The sequence below is a fragment of the Dromaius novaehollandiae genome, chromosome 7, assembly GCF_036370855.1.
Source record: "Dromaius novaehollandiae isolate bDroNov1 chromosome 7, bDroNov1.hap1, whole genome shotgun sequence".
Lineage (NCBI taxonomy): Eukaryota > Metazoa > Chordata > Aves > Casuariiformes > Dromaiidae > Dromaius > Dromaius novaehollandiae.
Genome location: NC_088104.1, coordinates 21660785 through 21688633, shown reverse-complemented (window position 1 = coordinate 21688633; position 27849 = coordinate 21660785). Strand labels below are relative to the sequence as shown.

Sequence of the window (27849 nt, the reverse complement as noted above, 5' to 3'; positions counted from 1 at the left end):
TTCCTCACAAATAAAATACCTACTCCTACTTAAAGCTCCACTTACTTCAATGAAGACTGACCACAAAAAAGAAAAAAGCCTCAGGCAGCAGAACCCAGGGAGGGGAAACAGTCCATCACGTAAATTGCATGTGACTTCATAAGAAGTGAGCAAAATCCACAAATTGTGAGACTGATTGTGTAAAGATCTTAAAAAATTTGCTGAACAAATCTAGTTTCCCATGTATGAAATGCAATTATCAAAGTTATACATTGTCTAGAACTTAGTATCTCAAGTATTTAACTTAAGCAGTGTGAATGCGATATAATCAAAACTCCCCCAAAATATGTTTAAAGTAACAGTAATTTATTCTCTATTGTCTCTATTCCGATTTCTTCTTTTGACATTATACTACTGCAGTATAACCATACCCTGCTTTCTTCCAAGGATATATTCCTGAGATGTACAATGGTTATCAACTCAGTGGATAGTAAAGCAATTTTTTCCTGTAAGAATTAAGACCCTGCATGTGTCACCACACAGTTATGTTAAGAAATACACATAGCTTAATTATACAGGGACAGTATGCCTGGTATGGAGAATGGAGAAACAGGATTATGAGGACTGCCAGCTCAATCTCCAACCACCATCTAAACCGAATCGATGCCAAGAGATCTCAGTGCGTCATCTATGAGACCAAACATCAACAGAAACCTTTTAGCGTGAGCATTCTCGCTGCCTCTTTCAGCCTTGTTCTCAGATGCCCTTTGCTTATCAATATGAATCGATTCAATCAAGGCAATGACAGATAGAAAAACAGAGTAGTGATACTTATTGGCAGCACATGGTGTGAAATGATTGACAATGGAATGCCAAAATAACAGATGGAAAAGCAACAGATTAGTGGAATGTTAATGTATATCTATATTATCTGAAAATACAACATTTTCTCTAGAAGAGTGAAACGTCTTATTAACATTTCTGATTTTAACGGCTGAGGGCCTTCTTCCATGTTGCCCTTAATGAAAGAAATGTTCTTCTTGAACTTAAAAACTGCTAAATGTTAAGAATATAATCTTCTTTTACTTAATTTTTCTCAAAGACTCACTTCCATCAAAATGCCTACAAGAAATCGTACCACTAATGCAGATCAGTTTACTGAGAAATTGGAGACATTTAATTCAAAAATGGAAAAAGATATTGGCACTTAGTCTATGTATATACTGTTTTTCCAACCTCTAAATTAGAGTATGTGATTGTCTCTCTGCTGTTTTTCTCCCCTAGCTAAACTAATTGTTTGTGTGGGCAAAGAACAACAGGGCAGGGTTCAAAAAGCAGAAAACATTATCAGTGGCTCATATATTGAGTATGATACACAATGAAAATATTTATAAAGCTTATAATAATTAACCATTGATTAACAGCACTAATTCTAACTTGGCTTTAAGTTTTTACAACAGCAGAACAGGCTTAGCTTATCAGTCACCTTTAAAGACTGGTACTAAAAAGGTGTAAACCAGCATAAAATGCAGCATATGTACTAAACATGAAACAAGAAAGATAGCACTAGATTTGAAAAGAGGATATTATAAGTCTTTCTGAAGCTTCGTTTACTTCATAAGAGCACATAAAGATAATCCAAAGGAAGCTGCTGAAAGGCTATTGAGACTCTCAGTAGGAATAAAAGCTAGTGTTAGGATAGAGCGGCCTTGAGAAAGAAAGCACAAAGAAAAACTTCCAGACAAAAATGAAGATATTAGAAGTTACAAAATGGTAAAAGAAAATCCATTATCCTAATAAAAAATCCAAATCTGAATAAAAATCTTTAATTTTCTCACAGAAGCAAATGTGATGACATCACACCACCCACAGCTTTCACTATCTGTCCAGGTACTCATACTGTGTCCAAAATGTTATCCAAATATCATCACAATATTTCTTCATGTGTGAAAAGCAGAACAGCTACTTTAACACCCAAGATACTTAAGTGCTTACCTTTAGGAAAAAAGTTTTAAAATTTTGATCTTATTTTTCCAAGACCAAAGAGGAAGTCTTCACTAAAAGAAAACCCATCTACTTTCTAACCTTGTGGTTTCTCCAGAAAAGGTCATGGGGTAAAATTAGCTCAAATAGCTTAAAGTTAGTCAAAAACATGAATTTATGGAAGGATTTTAAAGACTGTGGATTTAGTTACATACCTCTTTATCAATAAAATCACAGTCATTATGATTTTATGTTGTTCAAATTGTACATACATGTCACAGGAGAGAGAAAAGAAGCTACACATGCTATTCCTGTAAATTATTTTCATGCACTCATAAAATTCATAAAATTATTCAAATTGTTTTTCACATTATAATTGCACCTGAAGACATCATCATCTGTGAAGTCCAAAAATAATGGCTTACAATTTGATCTGGTATACTTCAATTGCTAATCTGTTTTTTATTTTGTACCACAAATCAAGGAAAAATACAACCACCATATTAAATTTTAACAAAACTCTCAGACAAGAACAGTTTTGAAAATCTCATTTCATACATCATGCTGCCCTCATTCTGATCTAAGGATTTCAGATCTGCCTGCACAAGATGGTTCCAGATCTGCAGTCCGTACATACTACTGAATATGGACCAAGATTTATAAATATGTTCTTAGCACAAGGGGCTTTTCTCTAGCTAATAAATAGAAAACAAAACCTGAAGTACTACAGAATGTCCCAATCAACATTTTCCAGTAATTTTCTAAAGTGTTACCAGATATTTTGAAATACGTTACATACACATCAGTGAAAGAGGATAAGTCATTTTCACTGATGAAGAATTTGTAAACTGCTGAAGCATTAAATTCTTTTGGTCTTGATAAGCTGACTCATTCTCATTTTGTTCATTAGCCCTCCCTCTTTTCCCAGTTATGAGCCAGCCAATCTGTAGCCTTTTCTGCAAGCTGACATATTTACCAAGTGAAATCTGTTACTACCACTTTCTTGCTCATACTAACAAAAAAAAGTAAATAAAAGAACTGTTGCTTGTCAAGCTCCTCCTGTCTCAGGGAACCTCTTCTCTCCTTTCTTTCATATAGGACACCATCAACAATCTGTCTTCCCACACTGATTAGCTCTCTGTTTGTTCTTCTCTGTGTTATCCCAGACCACTCTCCCTGTTCTCTTGTAACCTAGCAATTTATTTCCTTACCCTTCTCTTCTTTCTTTAGACTCTCACCTGATGAAATTCCATCCTTAGTTCCCAACTATCATTTTGCTGATGAATTGCAGAATTGCCAAAGAACCTCAGGAAATCGCCTGCTGCATTGTTTAGCACCGTATCTTGGTAAATCTGTTTCCTGAAGCTATTAACATGGGAATGTAAATATCTACATGATTTGAAAAGTAAAAGTGTCTTAAATTCTAAGTATAAATGATCAAGAGTTTTCCAGAAAGTTATTCAGCAACTTTAATAAGGCTATTTTCTCATGTGTACTATCTGAAAAATTAGTATATGTAGAGTCTGCTACAAACAGGAATCCATATTTAAACAGCAATTCAACTACAATACTAATTAGTGAAAAGCATCTTGGGTGTGCTTGCTCTATTCCTTTGATGGAAAAATACTATATGGTCAGGAAAAAAAAGAAAAAAAACCTTTCAGTACTATTATTATTCTTTACCAATCAAAAATCATGGTTGCCATAGAAACTGTAAAAACTGAGAAGTCAGTCATGACATAAAAATGGGATAAAGGAAAATGTCTCCTGACACAGGTTTTCATGCTGGAAATGCTTCCGTGAATTTAACTAGAGTCTCAACTAATTCCTCAAATCAAAAACACAGCATCTTCTAAAAACGGGTATGATTATGATTTTCAATAATCTGCTTAACAGTCTGTGAAGTAGTATTATCCCTGCTCTGCTCATGGGCTATATGAACTACAGAAAGACTATTTCCAAAACATTCAGTACAGGCCTCCAATTTGACGGACAGAACTTCTTTGACTGCAAGGTTGAGATACCCTGGAGGGACTTTTGGACAGTGTTCTCAACATTCCTTAGATCCCATTTTTGGCCTTTTAAACTAAGGCAAATCAAATGTCCCTTTAAAAAAAAATACATACTGCCATTAGCTTTCTTGACTCCTACATAGTCTATTCAAAAAAAGAATTATAAACTGCATGCCTGTTCTCCAACCAAGCAGGTCCAGCTCCATGCCAAACACTATTTCAGGCTCTTTCTGTGCCACACGAAATTCCACAAAGTAAAATTCTACTCTTAACTAACAACAGCTACAACCGCTTTTCACTCTCCATCTCCTAGAGCCAAATCACAGACCAAACTCCACACGAGAGTTCATCCAACATTTTACTGGAACCACCTGACACTTAGTCACAACTAACCTACAGGAGTAGCTTACTGCAGCCATTTGCCCTTTAAGCAGACAGTCCTGCTGAGAAGGAAGTAATCATAACACAAAAAATACTGTAGCTGCTCACTCTCCTCTTCAGTTCTGCAGTATTTTGTCACAAATTTTACATTTGAAACATCAGTGAATATTTCTATATACGGTTATTGCATTTACTGTACTTTATATATATATATACACACACACACACACAAACACACATATAACTATGTATTTTTTAAAAAAGTATATTCAAATCCAGTGCACATCACCAGGGAAATCTAATATAATATATAATGCTACTGTAATCATTAAATTGATTTGAAAATGCCCAAAATTTAATTTTGAAAAAAGTATGCTACCACAGAAAAAGAAACATACACATTAATGTGAAATGTTGAGCATTAATAATTAACAGCAGTCTTAATCTATGTGCAACTTATGATATAGTGTTATAATATTGCATTCCATTATCATAAAGAGTTACTATGTACTAACAGGGATTACTGGAGCTCATGGCATAACAGAGTGTTTTTTAGGTTGCTTTTATGTGTTTCAGTGATCCCTTGGAGAAACAATGAATTGGCATATATCCATAAGAAGAATGAGAGGAATTCAAACTAACTATTCTAGATTTTTCTGAAGAGCACAGTGGCCTTGTGCACACAGCAGGAGCCTAGAGTTCAAGGAACATGTATACAGAATAACCACACTACTGCATGAAGTGGGCTGAGGAGGAAAGAATTTGACAGTAATCTCAGATGAGGGTAAACATCTTACATATTCTAAAAGCCTACTGTTACGCATATAACATACGCTAGTGACGATATACTTGCCTGCATTAGTGAGGCATGTTTTGCCCTGTATTCAAATACCGTATGAGCTAATCCTGCAACTTTCTCCCACAGATGATCTTTATTTCTGAATATTCTTACTGACTTCCATTTGTATATCTAGAGATCACAGCCTGTTAATAAATTTTAATATCTGCGTTTTGTAGAAGCTGATGACTAACTGAAAACAATGATAGAGAACTGGGTTCTTAAAACAGGAATCTGAAAACAACTACTGCCAGTATCTGGCTGAGAAAAAATGGGTTCTGGTACAAAATACACAATCATATCCCAGAACCTGTACGAAGGAAAAACAAAGCAAAACAGAACAACCTGTTCTAAGTAAAAAATTGTTGCAGTAATTGCTCAAAGTAGCCCACTCTCCCCAGAAAATAGTATATTTCCAAAAATGATGAGTGCTAGCAAAATTAGGAAAATAAAACTGCTTTAGCATCATATCTTCATAAAGGAATCACAAAATTTTCTTCTCCTTGTGACCTCAAAGAATAGTCAGAAGTTCCTGAGTAATTTACATGAACTACTGCATTTTCTTGGACCATAGGTCTGATTCTCCATCACCTTATATAAACACAACTGTAAGAAGTGGATGTGGCTTCTATTCTGTGGCTATGCTGAGCTGTGCTCCTTAGATTCAATCTTTGTTCTCTCTTCTGCTTCACAAAAACACAAACTGATTTATTTACTTTGTGAATTACAAAGTCTATTGTTGTAGCAGTCAGGCTTTTTTTTTTCTCCCCCACAAAAACCTTACAAAGTAGTTACCCAAAATGAACTGCATTAAAGAAGTACTGCCATTGACTACAGAAACACGAGCAAATAAGTTGCAGCTTTGTCAGGCATGAAACAATGAAAATGAAAAAACAAAAACCACCTAAAAATGGAAAACAAATGAAAGCTAAGCAAAATAAATGCATCTGCATCATGCCCTGAAGCCTATTCACTAGACTGAAGCACTGGCAGACTGCCAAGTGGAACAAATTCCAGATTCTGAAAACCCCATCACTAAGCTAGGGAGTTCAAGTTCAAGAGCCAACAACAAAAGCCTCCAATTCAATCAGAACAGGGTAATGAGCTGGGGGAGCAGGGAGGGAGGAAGTCCTCACATCTACCTGTATCTCAAGCCATTCCCAATCCCTCTTCTTCTCACTAGTATTTTAAGTTCTTGAAGAAAACTACTGGCTTTTCAAAACCACTCAGTACTGGCTTCTCTCTGCCCCCACAGAAGTAAGGCATCAAGACTCCAAATCAGAACACAGACACACATTTGGCAGTGAAACAGGTCAGATAGCTACCAGAGCTGGCAGATGCTTGAGCTAGTAAGTTGATGAAGCAAAACAAGGCTCCCTATAGACTTGGCAGAAAAAAATCCAAAAGCCCAAAAATCTAAACACATGCGTGGTACTACCACACTGTCTTTCCCAGTGAACCCAGTTCTAAAATTAGCACAAGCAGAGCTAGTTCAGTTCTCTCTGAATCTCTCATGTACATAACCCATAAAACCAGAAAATAATTCAAGTTAGAAAGGACCTCAGCAGGTTTCTTGCCCAACCTCCTGATCAAAGCAAAGTCAGCTAAGGAGAGCAGACTAGGCTGCTCATGGCTTTAACCAGCCTGGTCTTCAAAACCTCCAAGGACAATGACCGCACAGTCTCTCTGGGCAACCTGTCCCAAGGCCCGGATGTCCTCCCGGGGAAAAAGCTTCTCCTTATATCCAGCGTGAACCTCTCATTTCAATTTATGTCTGCTGTCTCTTGCCCTCCTGCCACGTACCACTGCCAAAAGCCTGACTCCATCCTTCATAACTTCCTCGTAGGTACTGCACAGCTTCTATCAGGTCCCCCTCAAAGCCTTCCCTGCTCCAGGCTGAACAAGCCCAGGTCCCTCAGCCTCTCCTCCCAGGGCAAGCACTCCAGGCCCCTCTTCATCTTGGCGACCCTCTGCTGAGCTTGCTCCAGCTTATCAATGTCGCTCTTGGGGGCGGGGGCGGAGAGATGCAAACCTGGGCACAACATTCCAGATAGGGTCTAACGAGTGCTGTGTAGAGGGGCAAAATCACTTCCCTCACCCTGCCGGCTGGGCTCCTGATAATGCGGCGTGGGAGGCTCTTGCCCTTCTTGGCCGCCACGACACACTGCTGTCTGCCTGCCAGCCAAGACCCCCAGCACCTCTTCTGTAGAGCTGCTCCCCAGCCAGCCAGCCACCAGCCTGTCTATATTCTTGCAAGGGGCTCTTCCCTCCCAGGTGCATGCCTTTGCATTTGTCCCTGCTGAATTTTACAAGGCTTATATCAGCCCACTCCTCCAGCCTGCCTAGGTCCCTCGGAATGGGAGCCTTGAGGCCATCGACTACTCTCCCCAGTTTGCAAACCTGATACAAGTGCACTCCATCACCTCCTCCAGATCGTTGAAAAAGATGTTAAACAGGACAGGTTCCAGGACAGACCCCTATGCTACCCCACCTGTTACCAGCCTCCAGGCAGAGAACAATCCATTCACCCTGACCCTCTGAGCCCAATTATCCAAGCCATCAATGTGCTTTTGAAAGGTCTACTCAGAGAAAAGGTGGCGGGTTCCTTATTCAGAGTAGCCTTTTTTCATTTTCAGGTAAGGAACTACACTAACCTTACTTCCGGCTGTGATTCACAAATAGCACTAGCCTAGCTTTGCAAGACAGATAATTTAAACAAACCAAACCAAACCAAACCAACCCAACCCAACCCACCAACCAAAAAAAAGCAATATCCTCTCAGCAAGTACATATGAATTCTCAGAAGTAGTTCAGGTCACTTATTGTTACTCATTTACATGTATGATTTTCTGCACATATGAGGGTTTATATAGATTTGATAAATTATGCAAGTCTCATAACTTGCAAACTCAACCTCTGAAGTCAAAAGAAAATATGCTGTAAATTAACTATTCCTGTTCAGCTGGGTCTTGAGTGGAAACAAGGAAAGAATTTCTGCTTTCTTTGAGCATCTCACAAGACATCAAGCACAGATCTAATATTCCACTCAGGGAGAATTACACACTGAGTTTACTCCTGTAACGAATGAAAGAAAAGGACAGAGGGCTATGTGGTTGCATTGGCTCAGGCAGTATGGTGGATAACCATAGGAATCAGCTATTCTGAAACAGCAGATAGTGCAGGCTACTCTCAACCCTGACTGCCAGGATCAAGCAAAAGCACTAGACTTCAAGCCAAGCTGCTGTTGATAATCCCTCCTCCCTCCTCACCCAAATCACCACCCAAAACAGAAAGTGCTCTCCCATACACTTGAAACATTTCAATCTCTCTAGATGTAAATGAATTAGTAAAAAAGTGAAGTTACTTCTGAATTTTACTCTGACAGCTACTAGTTTTTACATAAACAACTATTAGAGAAGTAGTTGCTTTTTTAAACAAGAAATATTTCTAACAATCTCAACACTGAAATGTAATAAAAACAGAAAAAAGCTTCCAAATGAATGCAGATAGCCTACACTGCATCTCTTTCAAGTAAGCTGAATCCTTAGGTCGTATAAAATGGAGGATCATGCTTACACACCACTTTAGTACTTACGGATAAAATGATTACTGGCTGTTGGATGAACATTATTTCCACTGTCAGCACTTTCACTGCTAGAAATGTCATCATCTGATTCCCACACACAGGAACAGGATGAAGAGCCATCAACTTCTTCAAACTTCCTCTTTAAAATTCCACTCATAGCTGCAATGCTGTCACATGTACCTGTAACAGGAATAGGCAGTGAAGCACTGAAACATCTGCTGGCTATCCATGCAACAAAGATCTTCAAATTCATTTATCACGGAGGAGTTTATATATCAGTCAGATCCTACTACCTTTAGCCAAATGGTTCCTTACCAAGACTTTTAAACAACTTTACCAGAAAGGAATCAGTATATTCATCATCTCACTGATAACTACCTCTACTCTACCAGCACAAAGTTCTATAACTAATCTCATGCCTAAAAAAGATAAATATCTAGTATTTGAGATATGTCCAGTAAAGCCAGTCATGTTCAACAATCCTTATCGTTTCCCTTTCATTTATAACAGCTGATCTTATTATCTCCATTTACAGAGTAACAAAGCATAAAAAGATCAAAATAATAATAGAGCAATTTCTAGATCAGTTTAACACAACTGACAGGCTAGAACATTTTTTCTATATTTTTAATTTAAAAAGACCTCATCACTACTAATTACATCCTACTAAAAGACCAGAAATGAATGTTAAGATCTTAATTTAAAAGTCACAAATATATTTATTCTCTAACTACACTAATCAGTGAAAAGTTGCTGTAAATAGCTGGGAAAAAACTATTTGATGCTTTCAAACATATAGTAGCAGAATTTCTCCTTCTTCTGAGTGCCACTTGCTTTCAGCTTGTGGAAGCTGACAATTCAATTTATTTTATAACAAAGTTGATTTCCTCCAGTAAGATTCATTAGGTCTTCATGGACGTGTCCAATTTAGAGAAAAGATTTCAGTATAGATGTGCAATTGCAATATAATGCTAAAAACAGATGCTGCATAAAATGATCTTCAGGACTGCACTTGTTTGAATGCAGAGCATGCTAAAAATTAAATAACGACTATATTAGGTTTTAATACTGTCAATCACAGAGAATTTTAAGTGCATCTGCCTGTCATGATCACCTCAGCCTATTTTGCTATTTATGAAAAATGTTTTCCTGAGAGGGATTTCTTTAGGCTAAAGACGTAACTTAAACTGAATATGCTTAGCTCTAAGCCCTTGCCCTTTTGTCCAAAAGTGAGTTATCACAAGCAGCAATCATTATATTCTTGTCCTGAGGACAAGAAAAGGAACATTTTGCATCATTTTGTAATAACCTCTGCAAGCAACTTAAGAATACACCAAATTGTTAAGCTTCAACCATTAATAAAATCACATTTACAAAAAAGGGGAAAAAACACACAGAAAAAGGAAAAAAGTGGGGAGAAAAGGCAAAACCCAGAAAAAATGGACAGGGAGCAGAAAATCTCAAAAGATAGGTTCAGAAACAACTCCTCTGAACTGCCCCCATGTCCTTGCTGTACCTCTTGCCAACCACCTTTTCCACTGCCTCCTGCAGTGCTTATAGCACAGAATTTGTGAAATCACAATTATTTCCATGGCAACAGCCTGCAATATCAAAACCAAAGGATTACAGCTTGACTGTAGAAGAGGGTAAAGAAGCAGCTGGAGTGTGAGAAAGAAAATGCTTACATTCAAACATCTCAACGAAGAGACAGGAAAGTGAGAAAAGGGCTGACAAAGGGTTTACTGTGTAAGTGCAACCTAGGTCAAACCCATGTCAAAGCATATTCAAATTGTGGCTACAGGATTCTTAAAGTTGCAAGTCCAAATAACCCCTTTCGAAACTGAATTCTAAGTCAAACTTAACAGCTGTAATCATCACTAGTGTACAGACTGTCAGAAAGCAAGAACTAGTTTCACAGCCTGAAACAATTCTCCCCAAAAAACCCTTTTGTCAGACATTCTCTTCTGCAAATATGCCACACAGTGACTACACAACTAACATGCATCTTGCACATTAGTAAGGCCACTACAGCTAGTAGCAGACACAACTATTTTTCACACCAAAGGATTTTAAATTTCCTTGCATATAGCATAGCCTACATTTGTATCAAGTGTCATGACCTGGCAGTAGCAGGGCCATTTTATTAAGACAACGAGAATTTCTGTATGAACCCTAACAAGTGATTCCTAGAATCCCTGGGAGAGACATACAGGTTAGTTCCATACCCAGCTACCTGATGAAGATAACTTCTATGATGCTCCCATATCTCCTGGCTTGAGTATCACCATGACTCATAAAGAAGGCATATTCATTTAATATTCATTTAAAAATATTCATTTAAAAGGTGTATATTTTTGGAGTCACTGTTGCCTATTTTTTGTCCTGAATCTCTCTTCCAGGTACGAATGTTGTTTGACCAAGCATTCCCACCAATATTTAGGTGTTGCCACTTGCCTGGGATCTGTTGATCCTAGTCTCTCTGGTATCAAATCTCCCCAGGAGACAGGGGAAAGGAAAAAATACTTCCATTACTCAGAAGCTCAGATATTACACTGACAGACTAACAAGTATCCAAAACTGTTTGTACACATTACACATCAGCAGCAGATTCCTTTAGAATAACATCTGCATTAACAGCTGCCACTCCATAAGCCAATATTCTTCAGATAGAGGCCCATCTGCACAGAAGTAAATGAGGAATGTTCTATCTGATACATTTAACCCACTCATCGCTTACAGAGACTTCATGCAGTACCTGAGCGAGATCCACATCTCCATCGACTAGGAGACAAGCATGGTGACAAACATGGTGACATGCAGCCTGATACTGTTTATCAGGCCGTTATTTCACACCCTCTATTGATGATGTGATATATCCCAGTGGAGGACAGTAATCGACAAGAAAAAGCAGCAGTCAAACTTCTAACAGCAATGAAGCCCCAAAGTCGGTGATATAAAGGCTCCCTATGTCAACAACCATACCTTCCAGGGAGCCAAGCCAGGCAATTCTGACTGAACTGCCATTGTTTTCCTGTACTGCAACTACACCTGAATCAATATTTTCAGGTTTTGGGGAACCAAACTAAAACAACTACAGTCACAAAAAGCCCTGGATCCTATCTGATCTTAACTCAAAACTCTACAGGTTTCAGGGGCAGGACACAAAGGAGTTGCAAAAAAGCATACTTTCATGTATATGGACAGAAAGTAAACCTATACGCAAATAAACCACTTATCAGCAGAACCATAAGGATAGCATAACTACACAATGATACAACTTTCACTGAAAAAACGTCACTTATGGTAAGCAGAACAGTAGGTCATATGGAACAGGAATAACCTCATAGACATACTGTAGCAACATATATATATATATATATATATATATGAAGAAAAATAACAAAATCTCTGCATTTCTGCATAGAATACAATACCCCAAAATAAATGCTTGCATATAGGAACCAAACAGCATCACATGACTCAGAAAAGCAGTCGCACAGAACAGATTAAAAACTGAAATTAAAGAAGTGGTAATTCAATATGCTTAGACTCCCAGTAAGATACCAGGCAGTTCCAGTCTCCAGAGGCAAACACTGAGACAATAAACAGCTACAGATCTGCTATACCAGACTTTTAGGTGAAAAGGGGAGAAAGTTGGGTGGAAGAGTTCAATTAAAAACAGACCTTCTGCATAATTATTAAATAGATATCTAACAGCTAAGCTACTTCTTGATTTGGACCAGCATCCCACTGACTCACACAACTGAGTAATGAGTTGGCACTGGAAGCATTCCTGTTTGTTGACGTACCCTCCACCAAAGCGCTCACACAGAGATGTGATGCATCATCCTCTGCCATACTTCTCACCATGCTAATATGGCACTAATCCACAGAAAGACAAAACAAAGCTGAAAACAGAGGGAAGAACATTACAGCAAGCAAACCCAACCACACACATGCATCGTGTGAGCTACGGATCAAACACCAATTGCCTGACGCAGATACAGATTCGTAAAGGAAATGGCAGTTTGCCACAGCAGAAGCATGTGATGGAAGACTGCGGGAGAAGAATGTGTTTTTCTCAAGTCCCTCCCCTGACCATTTTTCTTCCTTTTTCCCTTAATCTTCCTCCACCCTGAAGAAACTACTCCTACAAAGCAATCATTTAACAAGTTCTCTAGTTGCAGGTACACTGACTGGCAAAGCAAGACTACAAAGCTCCATGGCAACAGGCTTCACCTTGCTACAGTGCCAGATAATTGGCAGGCACCATACATTTGAAAAGTTCAGAGGCAATATGTTATTACTAGAAGAAAAAAAAATCCCTTGTAAATGGAATGGCGGGGCGGGGGGGTATTTAAAATAGTCACAACACTACCTGAAATATACACAGTAAATCGGTGTAAAAGCCTGGCTAGACTGACTTTCTCCTGTGCCTGAAAAGGCTGGAAATTTTAAGAACACCATGGTAACAATCTCACTGCAGCAGTCCTTTAGAAAGCAGGTGTCTCCAAATACCAGTGAAAGGCCCCCAAAGGGCTGTGTCAGAATTACTGAGTGAGTGGAGATGAGTGAGAGTGCCTTACCTGTGGTCCTCAAAGAACCTTCTTATTCATTACGATGTTATATCTACGAGATTCAATGCCAAACTAGCCTTACAGAAACTAATGCCAAATCATCACCCTCAGTGTTTCACTGGCACCTGAGAACAGAAATGAGGGAGAAGGACCCACCACACACACACAAAACAATCAAACCAAATCAGACAGGCAGCACAGGGAGTGGTAAAAGGACTTCTCCTATCTTGCACTTCAGCTATTGCTTTGAAAAGCAATAAAAAGGTGATAACAGATACTAAGAAAACAGAGAACAAGCTGCAATGTGGAAATAGGGAATTGAAAAAAATCTTTGTGCAATGACAAAGACATAGTCAAATAACATTTGCATCATAGTGTTAATCTACACATAATTTTGCATAACTCAGTGCTATCGTACACAACTTAAACAGCATCATATGGGAAACTGAACAAGCACGGAATATACATGAAAACATAAACATCAAGTATGTACCATATGCAGTAACCATAACATAAAATAGAACAACTTCTAAGAAATGATAAAATAGGCCGCTGCCTCAGATAATACATCCTCATGCTTTAGAGAAAAGCCTCACTGTAGGAATCGGTTATTGACTAAAAGTTCAGGAAAAGCAGGAAAAAGTCCAAGAACATACAGGCATTTAGGAAAAAAACCCAATAAACAGCCTTTTTCATTCACTACTGAAATCTTATTCTGTATCAATTCCTTCTTGAAAGCAGATCACATACGATGATAAAGTCTACCTGGATAAGAATTCACATCTGAAAATAAGGGCATTAAAGACTGACCTATGAATCACCTGCACAGCATTTTGCCATGTCTCAAATATATCAGCTGGAAAGCACAGAAAATTTTAGACAAAGCCCTCAGCAGCAATATAGATTTGCTTCTAAAAACACTTCTATGCAAACAATTGCAAACTGAACAGGAGGATGCAGAATGCAGATGTTAGACATAAAACATTACTGCAAAGCACTCATCACAAACAACTTGCACCTACTGGCCAGTCAGCATGGACTATAACTTGCTAGGGGAGAGTTGGCAAATAATTTCACAGTTAAATCATGAATATTGATGCTCACAAGCAGAGATGTTCGGACTATCTGTTGTGATTAATATTCTTTTGGAATTAGGGTCTTTTTTTAAGCTTGTAAACTAAACTTGATTTCTTTTAAAAAAACAAATTTTCCTTATCTAATCACCTGCTGAACAAATGCCAGTAACAGAGATAGTCGTGAACTGTTCACTAATCAAGGTGTTTGTGTGGTCACACATATTGCACTTAATTATTTTGCTCTTTGTGCAACTGACAGTTATAAATGGGAAAAAAATAGGGTCAAAACCAAAAGTGACAACTTCACTGACAAAGAATATCATTTGCTTGTGAAAATGACTATTCATGTAAAGCACTGCATTAATGCAGACAAAAATCCATTTGCATGAATGCTTGCAAACAGTGAACAACAGAGGTACAAGAACATGAATCAAACAGCTGTTCAGAATTCAAATTAATGTTTGCAATACATGTTTTGCTGTAGTTGGCAGCTCTAATCACAAGCAGCAGTTGCCAGAGGTAAGCTCCGACAGTTTCACCAGCACAGTCTGTAAAAACTAGCAACACATAGCAAGATAATTCCACATAGAAACTGTTCTTTGTAGGTCCAAGGAATACCACTAGTTGATCCCTGCAGTCAGGTGACACCTTTACTTTGCAGTAAAATCCAGCAGCTAAAAGTCTGGGGAGAGACAGATACAGTGATTCTCACTGATGGTTCCTGTACAGGTGCACAACTTCAGATAAAGTCTTTCAGATCTTCTTTTACGATTTCAGAAGAGTTAAATTACGCTGAGAAGTCTATGTGCTTCCCCCCCACACACACACACACCCCTTCAGCTCTTCCTTTTCTTTTGCACTTTTCATGCCTCCTCCTCTGGGGAGGAGAAGGGCAAATAAAAATGCCCTTTTGAATTTGTCTTCTCAGGACCTGCTACTCTATTTAACAGCACAAAACCAGAGACAGAAAAATCACCATGTACATTACAAAAAATCCAGTTTTAACAGGAGATAAGAGTGAAACTGATTCATAAGATGAGAGTTCCATGAAAAATAACACTCAAGTTCAAAGTTATGAGGAACTGCTTCAAAAATAAATTAAAAAAATGACTTCAGCACTTATCTGTAAGTTCTCTAATTTTCATTTGTAGGATATAAAAAATAAAATCTGCTTAGAGTCATAGGATAATTCAGGGTGGGAGGGACCTCAGCAGGTTTCTTGCCCAACCTCCTGATCAAAGCAAAGTCAGCTAAGGAGAGCAGACTAGGCTGCTCATGGCTTTAACCAGCCTGGTCTTCAAAACCTCCAAGGACAATGACCGCACAGTCTCTCTGGGCAACCTGTCCCAAGGCCCGGATGTCCTCCCGGGGAAAAAGCTTCTCCTTATATCCAGCGTGAACCTCTCATTTCAATTTATGTCTGCTGTCTCTTGCCCTCCTGCCACGTACCACTGCCAAAAGCCTGACTCCATCCTTCATAACTTCCTCGTAGGTACTGCACAGCTTCTATCAGGTCCCCCTCAAAGCCTTCCCTGCTCCAGGCTGAACAAGCCCAGGTCCCTCAGCCTCTCCTCCCAGGGCAAGCACTCCAGGCCCCTCTTCATCTTGGCGACCCTCTGCTGAGCTTGCTCCAGCTTATCAATGTCGCTCTTGGGGGCGGGGGCGGAGAGATGCAAACCTGGGCACAACATTCCAGATAGGGTCTAACGAGTGCTGTGTAGAGGGGCAAAATCACTTCCCTCACCCTGCCGGCTGGGCTCCTGATAATGCGGCGTGGGAGGCTCTTGCCCTTCTTGGCCGCCACGACACACTGCTGTCTGCCTGCCAGCCAAGACCCCCAGCACCTCTTCTGTAGAGCTGCTCCCCAGCCAGCCAGCCACCAGCCTGTCTATATTCTTGCAAGGGGCTCTTCCCTCCCAGGTGCATGCCTTTGCATTTGTCCCTGCTGAATTTTACAAGGCTCATATCAGCCCACTCCTCCAGCCTGCCTAGGTCCCTCGGAATGGGAGCCTTGAGGCCATCGACTACTCTCCCCAGTTTGCGGTCCTCTGCAAACCTGAGGAGAATCCTTATCTCCATGTTTCTTCCTGACTCTTAAGGATTATGCATATCCTCTATGAAACCACAATTGTTTCCAACTGAAAACGTTCCAAGTTTTCTCTATATATAAAATTTTTTTGAAAAATCCTATATAACATATGCAGGATACAGCAAGTTCTACTGCTTCGGTTTTTTGACTGAGGGAAATAAATATAAAAAAATAATCCATTTACTATGTACCTAAATTTATGCTCATCAGTCGCCAACTTACACACACTAGGAAAAGTCTTTCCCTGTTTGTTTGCTTCAGTCTAGCTAAACCTATAGCACTAGGTAAATCCTGCAGAATAAGGCTGTGCAATTCAACCTGGGAATTTGCTCTGACGTGGCAAGCCAAATCCTGCCAAGTCTGCTCTTTTCAGGGTTTCTATATCATAGCTTTTGAACGCTCCTGATTTCACACTTGAGTACTAATCCACTAATCTTCTAGACTGTCTACATATCGCTGTACGCTCTAACACATCAACTGGCTCCACTGGCAATGAAGGTAGAATGCAGAAGGGATGTTGGCATATGCTCAGCTCCTATATGCAGCATGGATACAGCCATGATAGATCTAGCTCCTTCAGCTCTTCAGGAACATCTCATAAGGTCCTGTCCTTCACACTTGTCTGGGCCATCACACAACACTGCCAATGGTCAAATATCCTCATCTCCATCATGCAAATATAACCCTCCTCCCCAAATACACCAGTAGCGAAGCAACCTTCTGATGTCTCAGTTCACTTCTTTGCTACAACAGCTGAGGTTCAAGCCGAGCAACAAAGAGCACAGGAGAAACACTGGGCAACAGTTACAGCAGATACACTCGCACACATAGTCCTTCAACAGAAGAAAATTCTAGGCTAGCTTTTCTAAGTCTTCTCTCTCAGGATGACCTCCTGAAGTCAAAGGGAGATGAGTAAGAGGTGTTCAACCAGGAATCCAGGAGCTTGGCATTCAGGTCTCCAGCAATAAGAGCACAAGCCAGCAGCAGAGAAGGAAGACTAAGAGGCAATCAACAAGAGACTGGGCTTTCCTGTCAGCATGAGAAGACTTGGCCATACAAGACATTTAGTTTGAGGTTGTGTTCCATTTAGAACACTCTTCTCAGCTTGCTGTTGTGTTAGAAGCAAGAGCTGCTTCCACCGCAGTCTAAGATGCATAGAAGACACTGAGTCCTACAGGCAAACGAGATTAAGGAGAAAGCTATGCTGAAACTGGGTTACAGACTCAGATGCATGATGCCTAACCTCCAGCTAAGTCATCCAGGACACTTTTTTCTGGGGTCATCATGAAGCTCCCTCCAAAGTTTTCAGGGGACAAAGACCTGCTGTTGGCTAGTTCTCTTATGTAAGGCTTTAAGCTTTCACTAATGAAAATATTTCCAGCAGAAATCCTTGTGGAAGCAACCAGTTTATTTTTTGCTTGTGTATGAAGAAAAAATACAGTGCACTGTATTCTGCCTCCACCACAGAAGCATCTGTATCCAAGAAGACATTTCTAAAGTTCGTTGGTGGATTCTCAGAAAAGGTTTTTACTTTTTAGACTATGTTCCAGGAAGCTGCTTATAGCAAAGTTCTGGCCAGCAGTCATCACAACTGCTCGTAAGATCAAAGTGTGGGGGAGAGAGCAAGACATTGCCAACGGTCCTGCCTAACTCTACAGAAACACAGCCTTTGATAAAAGAGGAAGCTAGCACGTAGATGAGGGAAGAACTGGTCTGACTGCTGCGTAAGACACAGCATGCTAACAATGCGTCTTTTTGCACCTCTTTGCAAAAGGACTGAGAACCTTTGGTTTGCTCAGCAACCCCCTTGCAACTGGAAAGAGATTTTGAGACTAGCAGTAGTGGTTTTTGCATTTTTTCAGCACAGCTGCTTTGCACTATGCTGCTCCCAGCTCCCCATGCAGGAATGACAGTAGAGTCCAGCTCTGTAATGGAGACTGTCAATACCATTAACTTACAGTGCTGGAAATGAGTGGTTCTTCATATAAATTTTGCCCAGATTAGCCCAGGTAGTAACATTAATAGGCATACTGCAACATAATAATAATAATAATCTTCATAATAATTCGGTTCTGATCTTCTACACTGCTTTTTTGTGAACATCAGTCTTGTGCACTGTTTGCAAAGTGCACAGGGTGGCAGGGTATCTTGTGCATCTCAGTACACTTCTGCCAAAGTATAGTGTGGACATGACTGGTATATACCAAAGCGGCCCTCAGACATCTACAGCACAGATGCATGCTACCTAGTTTCCTGCTGCATCTATTTAACATATAGCCTGGGCACTCATTCAGCACTGCCACTGAAGCTAGGAGAGACAGCATGAATCCAACAGCTCTCTTCTTCTGTCCCATGGTTTCTTGAATTTTGGTTCAGGGTTAGCTACTCTTTCCTCTGAAATCTGTAGTGTTTAACAGAGTTTCAAAAAACGAAATCCTTCTTACCTTGCTCTTACCATAACTATTGCCAACAACAGTGCTACCTATATGTAATATGATAGAAAGTGTCTAATTCCAGGAGATGAGAAACAAGATGAATGGATTTCTTTTCTTTTGGAGAGTGACAAATGTGGCAAGATAGACTATCTTCACACACATGGTCTGATATCAGCTGTTTAGCATAGAACAATTAAATCCTCTTTTCTGCAGGCATGAACAAATAATGCAGAAAATTGCTGGAAAGGCCTAGCCTGGCAGGAAACTGCAGCTCATCTGCCTACAACCAACTCATTAAAAAAAAAAAAAAAAGTACTATTCTAGTTTTCTCTCTCTGTTATTATCACTATCTTCCACAAGCCAAAAATAGCGACAGGCAACATGAGACAAAATTTCTCATTACTGTTTTCGGCAGAGGAGAACTTCTGCTTCTATATCTAGAAATCAAAGGATCCATGTCAAATTGGTACAATTACACCACAGATGTAAAATTCACTGTTGTTACTTCCAGTAGCTTCTCACACCTTCTCTTCCTCAAATAATATTCAGATTTACTTATCATCTGCATGGAATCTTAAATCGTAATCCTGCATATTATATTTCTAGAATTAAGTTGTCATGTACTATAGGAAATTGTCTTTAATTTTAAAGTGATTCAGGTTAGCTCATCTTCCTACAAAACAAATTATTCTCAACAAGAAGGCCTGCTATGATTAATTTACATTGTCCTCATAGAAGAGTTTTTATAAACCATTCAATAATCTGCCCTATTAATATGTTAATACTTTCTTATAGAATGAAAGATACCATATCACTTCCTCTTACTCATTTCAACTAATCAAAACCAAGTATTCAGCTTTTACTTTAAATCACCTTTGGTACTTCTGTTGTCAGATAAAAATGGATTTTAGTATTAAATTTGCAGAGGATTAATTATTTATCTGTGAAACAATAACTTGTAATATTTTCATGTTGCCTTTGAGACATTGCAGAACAGGAAAAATGCCTCCTTCAATGCTGGAAAATTAATCAGCAATTGTGATTTATGCTAAAACAAAACACATGTAATAAAAAAAACACAACACACACACACACACACACACACACACACACACACACACATGCATATGCAGCCCACCAGACAGCATTCAGGAAATGTGTGTCCTTGGTTCTGTTTTCTTGGCACAATCAGGAAGTCATCCAATGGAAATAAAGAAGAGGTCAAAGAAAAGCAGAACAGTGGTGTTTTCGTGTATGTTGAATACCAGTGCTGTTTTTGTATATATTGATTATCAGCTAAGAACAAAAGAAGCTATGGTATGTGGAAGCTGTAAATCCATTAAAAATACATTTCTCAGAAGAATGAATAATGAATTGGATGTAAAAAAAAAATAAAGTGACTATACTTTCTTAAAAGCAAAGAATTCATTCTTTAGAGGATGAAACTTCCTAGTAACGGTAACAGGTATTTCTTGTTTAAGACAAGGTTTTCAGTAATTTAGGTTTCAGCTTTTGCTTAAGGTAATTTAGTATTTGACTTAAAAAGCAACTGCTGACCTGTTTGTGTGATATTTTAGCCATCTACACATAAAACCGATGAAGAAGTCATATAATAAGTAAAACATTTTATTGACAAACAGTTAACTTACACTGAGGGACTAGATAAAAAAGGCAGGTTTAAACATTCTCTTATTTAAGTGGGGCTCCTACCATTGACTTCAATGGGAGTAAACCTGGAACCCCAAATATTACATTAGATATACACACACTCTCATGAACTTTTTTTAAATTCCAACTTTCTACCTGGTTTCAAACCTTTTGGCTATCCCACCTCCCACGCATATGCTGCCTTCTCAGTAGGGTCTGCAACTAAGGCTAATGAGCTTACCTCATTTCCAAAAAGCTGGTGAGTGCTGCCAGCAGCCGAGAGGGAACCTTAGATAGAAAATGCAAATCTGTAGCTCAGGTAGTATACCTGAATCATTAGGGAACTATAAAGCTAGTTACAACACACAGTAGTTTTATTCAGTATCTTTCACGCTGTCATTATTAAGGAGTAGATATTTTTAGCCACCAAAAGCCAAATGCATCTGCAGCAGCAGCGTTTCCAGGGAAACAGAATAATTTAAATACATGTGGAACCAAAATCTCTGTTTTCATCAGTTCCTCTCTGTTATTGGAGCTGCCTTGAGTCAAATTTCTCATTTGATAGGGAAAAAAAAAAGTGATTGAAGGGTGATTGGAATATATAGGTTTCAGATTGTATTCTAACATTTTTGATTATGGTTTCAGAAGCATATCCATTCCCTACAAACAACAAAAATATTAGGATGCAATTCATGTATTTTTCAGTCAGTATTATTTACCAGTGTTTACATTTCAGTATAAAACATTGATATGGAAACAGTTTGTCAGCCTTTTAGAAAAATTTTGTAAATCCTTGACATTTGCTGTAAGTCTTAAGGCTTTTTTTGATTGCTTGTTTAGCAAATTTGCATTAGGCTCTACTGCTGAAGGGACAACTGGGGGAAAAGGACACCACTGCATGTTTGCAGCTGGTAAGGTGTATAAATAATTGGACAGAGGATAGAGCTTTTTCCAATCATCTTTAGCAGTCACTAAGAGTTTTACTGACCTTTTCCATTTTTTTTTTTTAAATAACAACACTTTAAGAATTTTGACTCTGCTTAAAGTGAATTCACTCTCAGTGGATACAACAAAACTGGATACATTCATTTACTGTTTTTAATCTCTGAAATCTTTTAAAATTAAATTCCAACTGTTTAGTAGAATCTAGCTTTATAAACATATTACATGACTACATAATCTCTAACCAGGCAGAAGGCTTCTACCCCTTTCCTTTATTTCAGTGTTGTATAAATGGACTGCAACAATTAAATAATCCCATCACTGCATTTTCAATGTAGTATAAAAATAAATAGTCACAACAGAGGTATATAGTGGTAGCTTGAGTATCTGCAGTAGCTCCTTTAAAATAATTATGAGATGAAATACACCAAAAAAATAGTAATCTAAACCATCAGTAATGTGAAGCCATATAAATGACTGACAAAAAAGGGCAAAAAAGGCTATAAACAGGCAACAATTTTTAATCACAAGTCATTTATTTCAATGAAAACTTCTGCTTCAAACCAGCATAATAGGATCCTGTGGTATAACAATTATTCACTACATGAATAACACGCTGAAATATGTCAATAAAGAGTTCACACACTGAAATCTTGGCCCCAGTGAGGCCCGTATCAAAACCTTATTCCTTCAGTGAGGCCGGGACTTCATTCTCCAGTCCTATATCCTCAAATGACGTGGTTAGATAAATAATCCTCTTTCCTGTACCAAGTGAGTTATTTGATACTTGCCATCCCAATGTCTATGAATTAAAATCTGCTGATAATATGCAAACTTGGTAGCATAGGTTGCATACAAACTATTTCAACAGTTGATTGAATCTGGTATGTAACTGCTGTGGGTACTACAAGATTTTTCCCCTTTTAAACACATAATTTAGTTATACGCAACATATTTTTAATGACAATTTTATGATTGAATTATAAACTACACTCATTCCAAACCAAAAAGTAATGTAAAAAATCCACAAAAAACCTTAAACCTGTAAGTTGTTTTGAGGATCTATTTTCACTGTACATTCAACATTCTAAATAGAATATATACAATTTTAGAAGCAGTCCATTTGCAAGTCCTTTTTGCACCCAGACTCAAGGAAAACAATTTTAGATCTTCCTGCACTGTTTTATAGCTGATACGATTGTATTGTTCAACAGCGAGTTTTTCCATCACACAAGACCTGTTTTCCTACGGCTTACTGAGCAACTTCAGCATCAGTCAGATGGAATGCTTATACTGTCAAATGGGAAAGTTATCAGATAGACAGGGAAATCATAGGCGTGCCTGATGCTATGGATCTCATACTAGTTGAAATCTCCTAGAAAGATGGAATAATAAACTGAGAAGATGCTTCAAAGTCATGAGTGAGGCACAAACTGCAAGATGCTTGCACATGCATTTTTATAGCCAAGAAATATTGTGGCAAGGACCGAGAACAGCTATTCAGAAAGGAATTTTTTTCTCCCTTACCTGTAAACGGGCTTTCTGTGTTTCAGCTCCGTCAGTGCAGACTGAAAGGTTTACTCCTCCTTTCTCCATCCATCAGCAGCAGTCATCCAATAACTGAAGTCATCCTGGCATCCTCCGGAACATGCTCTCTCTCTTATTTCCCACTCCCCGCCCCCATCTACATGCTAGCAAAAAGGGAAAACAGCAAAGGGAGGAAAACAAACCAAAAAAAAAAAAAAAAAAAAAAAAAAAGCACATCTGAAAAACGGCTTTGATAAGCTACTCAGTAGTCAGTGAGGATACTCCACACTGGAAGATAATGACAAAATTTAGAGACAGGAAAAAAGAAAGAAGTCTCTCTATTAATAAACCTGCAGCTCCACTAGCGAATAGCAATTCTCCCCTTCAGTGCCCTTTTCCAAGAAAAAACAAGAAAGCAGCTGTATGAACACGTTTACTGCCTATACACATTCTTTGAGGCTGACTCAGCTCTCCAGATTTTCAGTGAAGAGTGCTGCCCTGCATTTAAGAAATTTTATCATCAAAATAACAATGAAGCTTTTACACAAAACAAGGATCTGAAATCTCAATGCAAATTAGAATAATTCAGAGACTGATGGCAGTGATTTCCTACTACCATTCAACTGCAAATTAATACCAAGTGTAAGGGGTAAAAATAATGGTCAGGCACCAAGATTTGCAGTATCACAAGCTCAAAGGCCAAAATAAAAAGGAAGGAGAGAACTCAGATCTTCTGTGGCTTTAATTTCTATTGAATTGTAACTGTACTTCATTCATGTTAATATATACAATCCCTAAGACCAGCTAAACACATTTTCTTTTATTAAAGCATACTAATGTTTCTGCTTGAGGTAGTTTATGAGATACCTGAAACAGTAAGTACTAGACACTTACCTTTTCTTTAAGATCTACCTAAATAACTTGTGCTTGTGTATCTTTATTACTTGTTTATAATATACTGGCCAAAATCCTGTGCCAAAATCCAATGTGAACCTTGTCCTCACAAAACTTTCAACCTAAATGAGAATTCAGAGTCTGTGTGCCTCAGTTAGACTAAGTCTATCTGCAACCTCTTCAATCTTCATGAAAAATGTCTTTTCAAGCCAAGACAAGCTTGATTTTTCCATATATCTATATCAATCAGGTTTCAACTCAGCTGAAGACAAGAGCATTACACTGATTTTATGACAGTTTAAGTTAAACTAAAAATCAAGAATGTGTTTTCAGTCTTAGCAAAGGCAAAGTTTACCACCACTTCAAAGCATTTGTACTCCAGGATTTCCATTTGAAAGGAAAACGTTAAGCAGCAGAAGCTGACAAATACATTTCTGTTTACAAATTTCAATCTTTGGCTATGACTCTCTAATAAAATTAACTATTAATTCCTTTAAATAACAGCATCTATCCTCTTTACTGAATTATTGATCTTTAACCACAGTGAGACCATATGAATTAACATACTTCCACTGTAAAGTAATAGCTGTTTTAGCTTCTGAGAAAATTAGCTGTCAGACTTATCATAATGAACTGTCAGTGGATCATGTGCACAACATCCAGATTCTGTCTGAACAAGCAAAGTAGGTGTCTTTTCAACTAAATTACCTCAGTTTAACTTAAAACCTCTTCCTGGGTGTCTACAAAAGGGAAATCCATTCCTGCAAAAGTGTTAAAAACACTATAATTAGTATTAGGCTTCAAACCCAGAAAAATCTTCTCATGCAGAAGGAATTTCATGAATACTGAGGAAAGCATAAACAGAAATTTTGCCCTAAGGATTGACTGGCTGGAAGATACCTGTCAGAGTTTTTTTTTTTAAATCTATACGAAAAAGTTTAAACTAACCAGTCATCTATGTACACTTTCAGAAGCTCAGCACCAAGGCTCCACCTCTCAACTAGCCGAACTGCTGAGGGAGACAGAAGGAAGCAGAGAACGGTAGTCACAAAATTGGATTTAATAATCTTTTCAGTGCAGATACAAAGTGCAACCGTGTTCCAGCCCTGAAGCATTATTAGACTAATTAATCACAGAGCAGTGGGCAGTACACACACACACAAGCCAGAATGTCTTGCAAAAACCTATTGTGAAAAAAGTATTGCTAAAACAAAAACAAAAAACAACAAAAAACCCCTCCACGTTAGTCTCAGACTGAAGCAATTCTATATTACAGATAGACAATGTTTCTAAAATAAAGTAAATAGTCCTGCTCTAAAAATGATTAAGTAGGCTGATGTTTCCTCCACACTTCATAAGAACTGCACACACAAACCTCACTAACAGACTGGTGTTTGGGTGATCTTTTGAAGAAACTGTCAAATGGAGGTTATAAATTCTGAATACTGTTCAGTCAGTCCATGTGAAATTTGCACTGTTATGTACATCAAAACTTAAGTCATCTGACTTGATAAATATCATTTTAATTTATGAAATGTGATTCTGCTAGTATGTGAGGACCCCGAGTGCATCTCTCTCGTGGCTGCCTGGGCTGAAGGCCAGCTTAGAGACAGTGCAGCTCGTGGCCTTGAAAGAAAGAGCTAGCGGAAGCCCCAGCAAGGGCCTGCCCCTCCTTTGCCAGGAATCTGCTTTTAAGTGAAGCCTCTTCCCCTTGGCCCCTGCCTGAGCTATGCTGCAACACTGCAGCCATGCCTGTACCTGGCACAAACCCCCTTGCTCCAGATCCTGACCCACAGACTTGACTTCCTGGATTGACTCCAGACCTGCTTCACCACTATGGCCCTGACCCGCAGGGCAGCCACGGGACTCTTGGCCTCTCTGGCCACCATCCCCGGGCCTGCCTTGCTTGGCTACTGCAGCACTGTGCCCTAGCCGGGAGGTCGGACCCTGCCTGCCTTGCTGGCACCCTCAGCTCCCGACTCACTTGCCCTCAAAGCAGCCTGCTGCCCTTGCGACTCCCTGGCACCACATATGAACCAGACTGTCAGTTTCTATAGATAACATCTGCAAAGTCTTAATTCTTTCCAGCTCTGAAGTGCTAATATTGGACTAATCACATATACACAGAGATGGGGAACGAGAAATTGTACCCTTTTTGAACCCAGGTTTGTACCTACTTCCTGCTGTGACTCAAGTGATTAAGAGATGCGCTTATAAATCATTTGACTGTTTCATCTTTCTTTGAACTTCTAGCACTCTGTTTTCCCCTCTTTACTTCTGCTCCCTACAACATATATTTTAAAATGTTTCTCTAGAACAATTCTGCTAGACAAAAGGAAGGCTTCAGCAGGAAGCAAATTCCTGAGATGACTTTTTCGCTTCTCCTTTCCATGATTATGTCTGCGCTACTGAAATATTTGCTCACATTTTCTCTGACTACATAGAATGAGGCTCCTTTTTATAATCCCTTTATAGAACTGCACTATGTTGCAGATCAGCTCCTTCCTGAACAAAAGCTTCAAAGAAAAGAAAAAGTGTAGAAAGTCTATATAAATTATACCTCAGTAATCCCCTCTGCTTTACCATACAATGGTACTGACTCAGTAAATTGAAAGACTAAGCTGAACTCAGTACCTGCTAGGCTGCCCGTGTCCTTTGGCTGAAGCTATATAGCTATGCTGCCAGGGCTGAAGGCAGTTCCCTATTTGGCTTGGTTCATTATGAAACATTCTTGAATCTTGTTTCAGGTTTCACTTGCAACTTACAGTTCTTTGTGTTGGAGCTTATCATCTGATATTTTTTACTTCTTACTGTAAGCTAATGATAAGGTACAGTGGACACCAACTTGACAGGTGCTGTCACAGACTCACTGGAGACAAGCAAAATGACACTTGCATAGTACAAGTTATTTACAATGATGCTTAAACCATACACACCTCCACACTTAGGGATCCCGGAAAAAAACAAACAAAACTCATGTTTATCTTAATGCCTTAGGTGAGCCTGATTTGTGAAGGTGAAGAGACACGGTTTAGTAAGAAATTAAAATCTCAAATGATCTCTTGTATTTTGTAACATAACCATGACCTTTCCCAGAATACCTTCTTTTAGCATCTTCCTTCAATAGAGCTAATTGGTCCACTCCCCTGACTCAGTAGGCTCGATCAGTAGTCCCTTTTTCTTTCCCTTTAGGTTTTATGCTTGTTTATTTTTTTTAAAAAAGCACAACCCCCCCCCAAAAAAAGCACAACCCCCCCCAAAAAAAGCACAACCCCCCCCCCCCAAAAAAGCACAAATCGCCCCCCCCCAAAAAAGCACAAAAACCCACACTCAAAACAGCAGTTCTTTATTCCATCCCATATCTGGTCCACAGCACTTTAGTGTACACACCAGTCTCCTTCCAAATACTAAAAAGGATTTATTTATCTAGAGACAGAGAAGTTTAAATTCTTTAAAGCTACATCAGTACAGAAAACTGTTTACAGTAGCGTTTGATATCAAAGAGGATCCCTGGTTAAGTTCGCCATCCAATTTTCTGTTAGTGGCCTTTACTGCATAGTTTGGGGAAAAAAAAAAAGTATGTAGTAGTCAGATTTGGGGGTGGGGTGTTAGTGGGTGATAGCTTGATTACTAGTAACTACAGTTCCTTATGCTTCACCTGTAGATTCACATCAAGACTAGACAACTTTGTTCCTCCTACAGTCCAGTAGAGGATGTGCTCATGCCCCATCTGCCCTCATGTTTAGGATGCTGTGCAGCATACCTTGTACCATTTTAGTTTCTTCTGAAATGCAAATCTTTACATGTAGGAGAAAAGGAAAGGGAAAAGATGGCTAAGAGAACTCCAATTACTGGTAACATCTTTTATCTTCACTTGATAATC

At 38.9% G+C, this 27849-nt stretch overlaps 1 protein-coding gene across 4 annotated transcripts in view; it reads right to left on the bottom strand.

The window, feature by feature from the left end:
• CSRNP3 (cysteine and serine rich nuclear protein 3) overlaps positions 1-27849 on the bottom strand; it is a 116538-nt gene that overhangs the window by 73415 nt on the left and 15274 nt on the right. The window contains exons 1-2 of one of the 4 annotated variants that reach the window (XM_026094161.2): positions 23073-23244; positions 8789-8959 (exon numbers count right to left, since the gene is read on the bottom strand). In XM_026094161.2, the coding sequence (XP_025949946.1) occupies positions 8789-8936 (148 nt within the window). In that variant the 5' untranslated portion in view covers positions 8937-8959; positions 23073-23244. Of the gene's footprint in view, positions 1-8788; positions 8960-23072; positions 23245-27849 lie in introns of those variants that run through there. The other 3 variants (XM_064514872.1, XM_026094185.2, XM_026094169.2) reach the window with 3 other exon arrangements.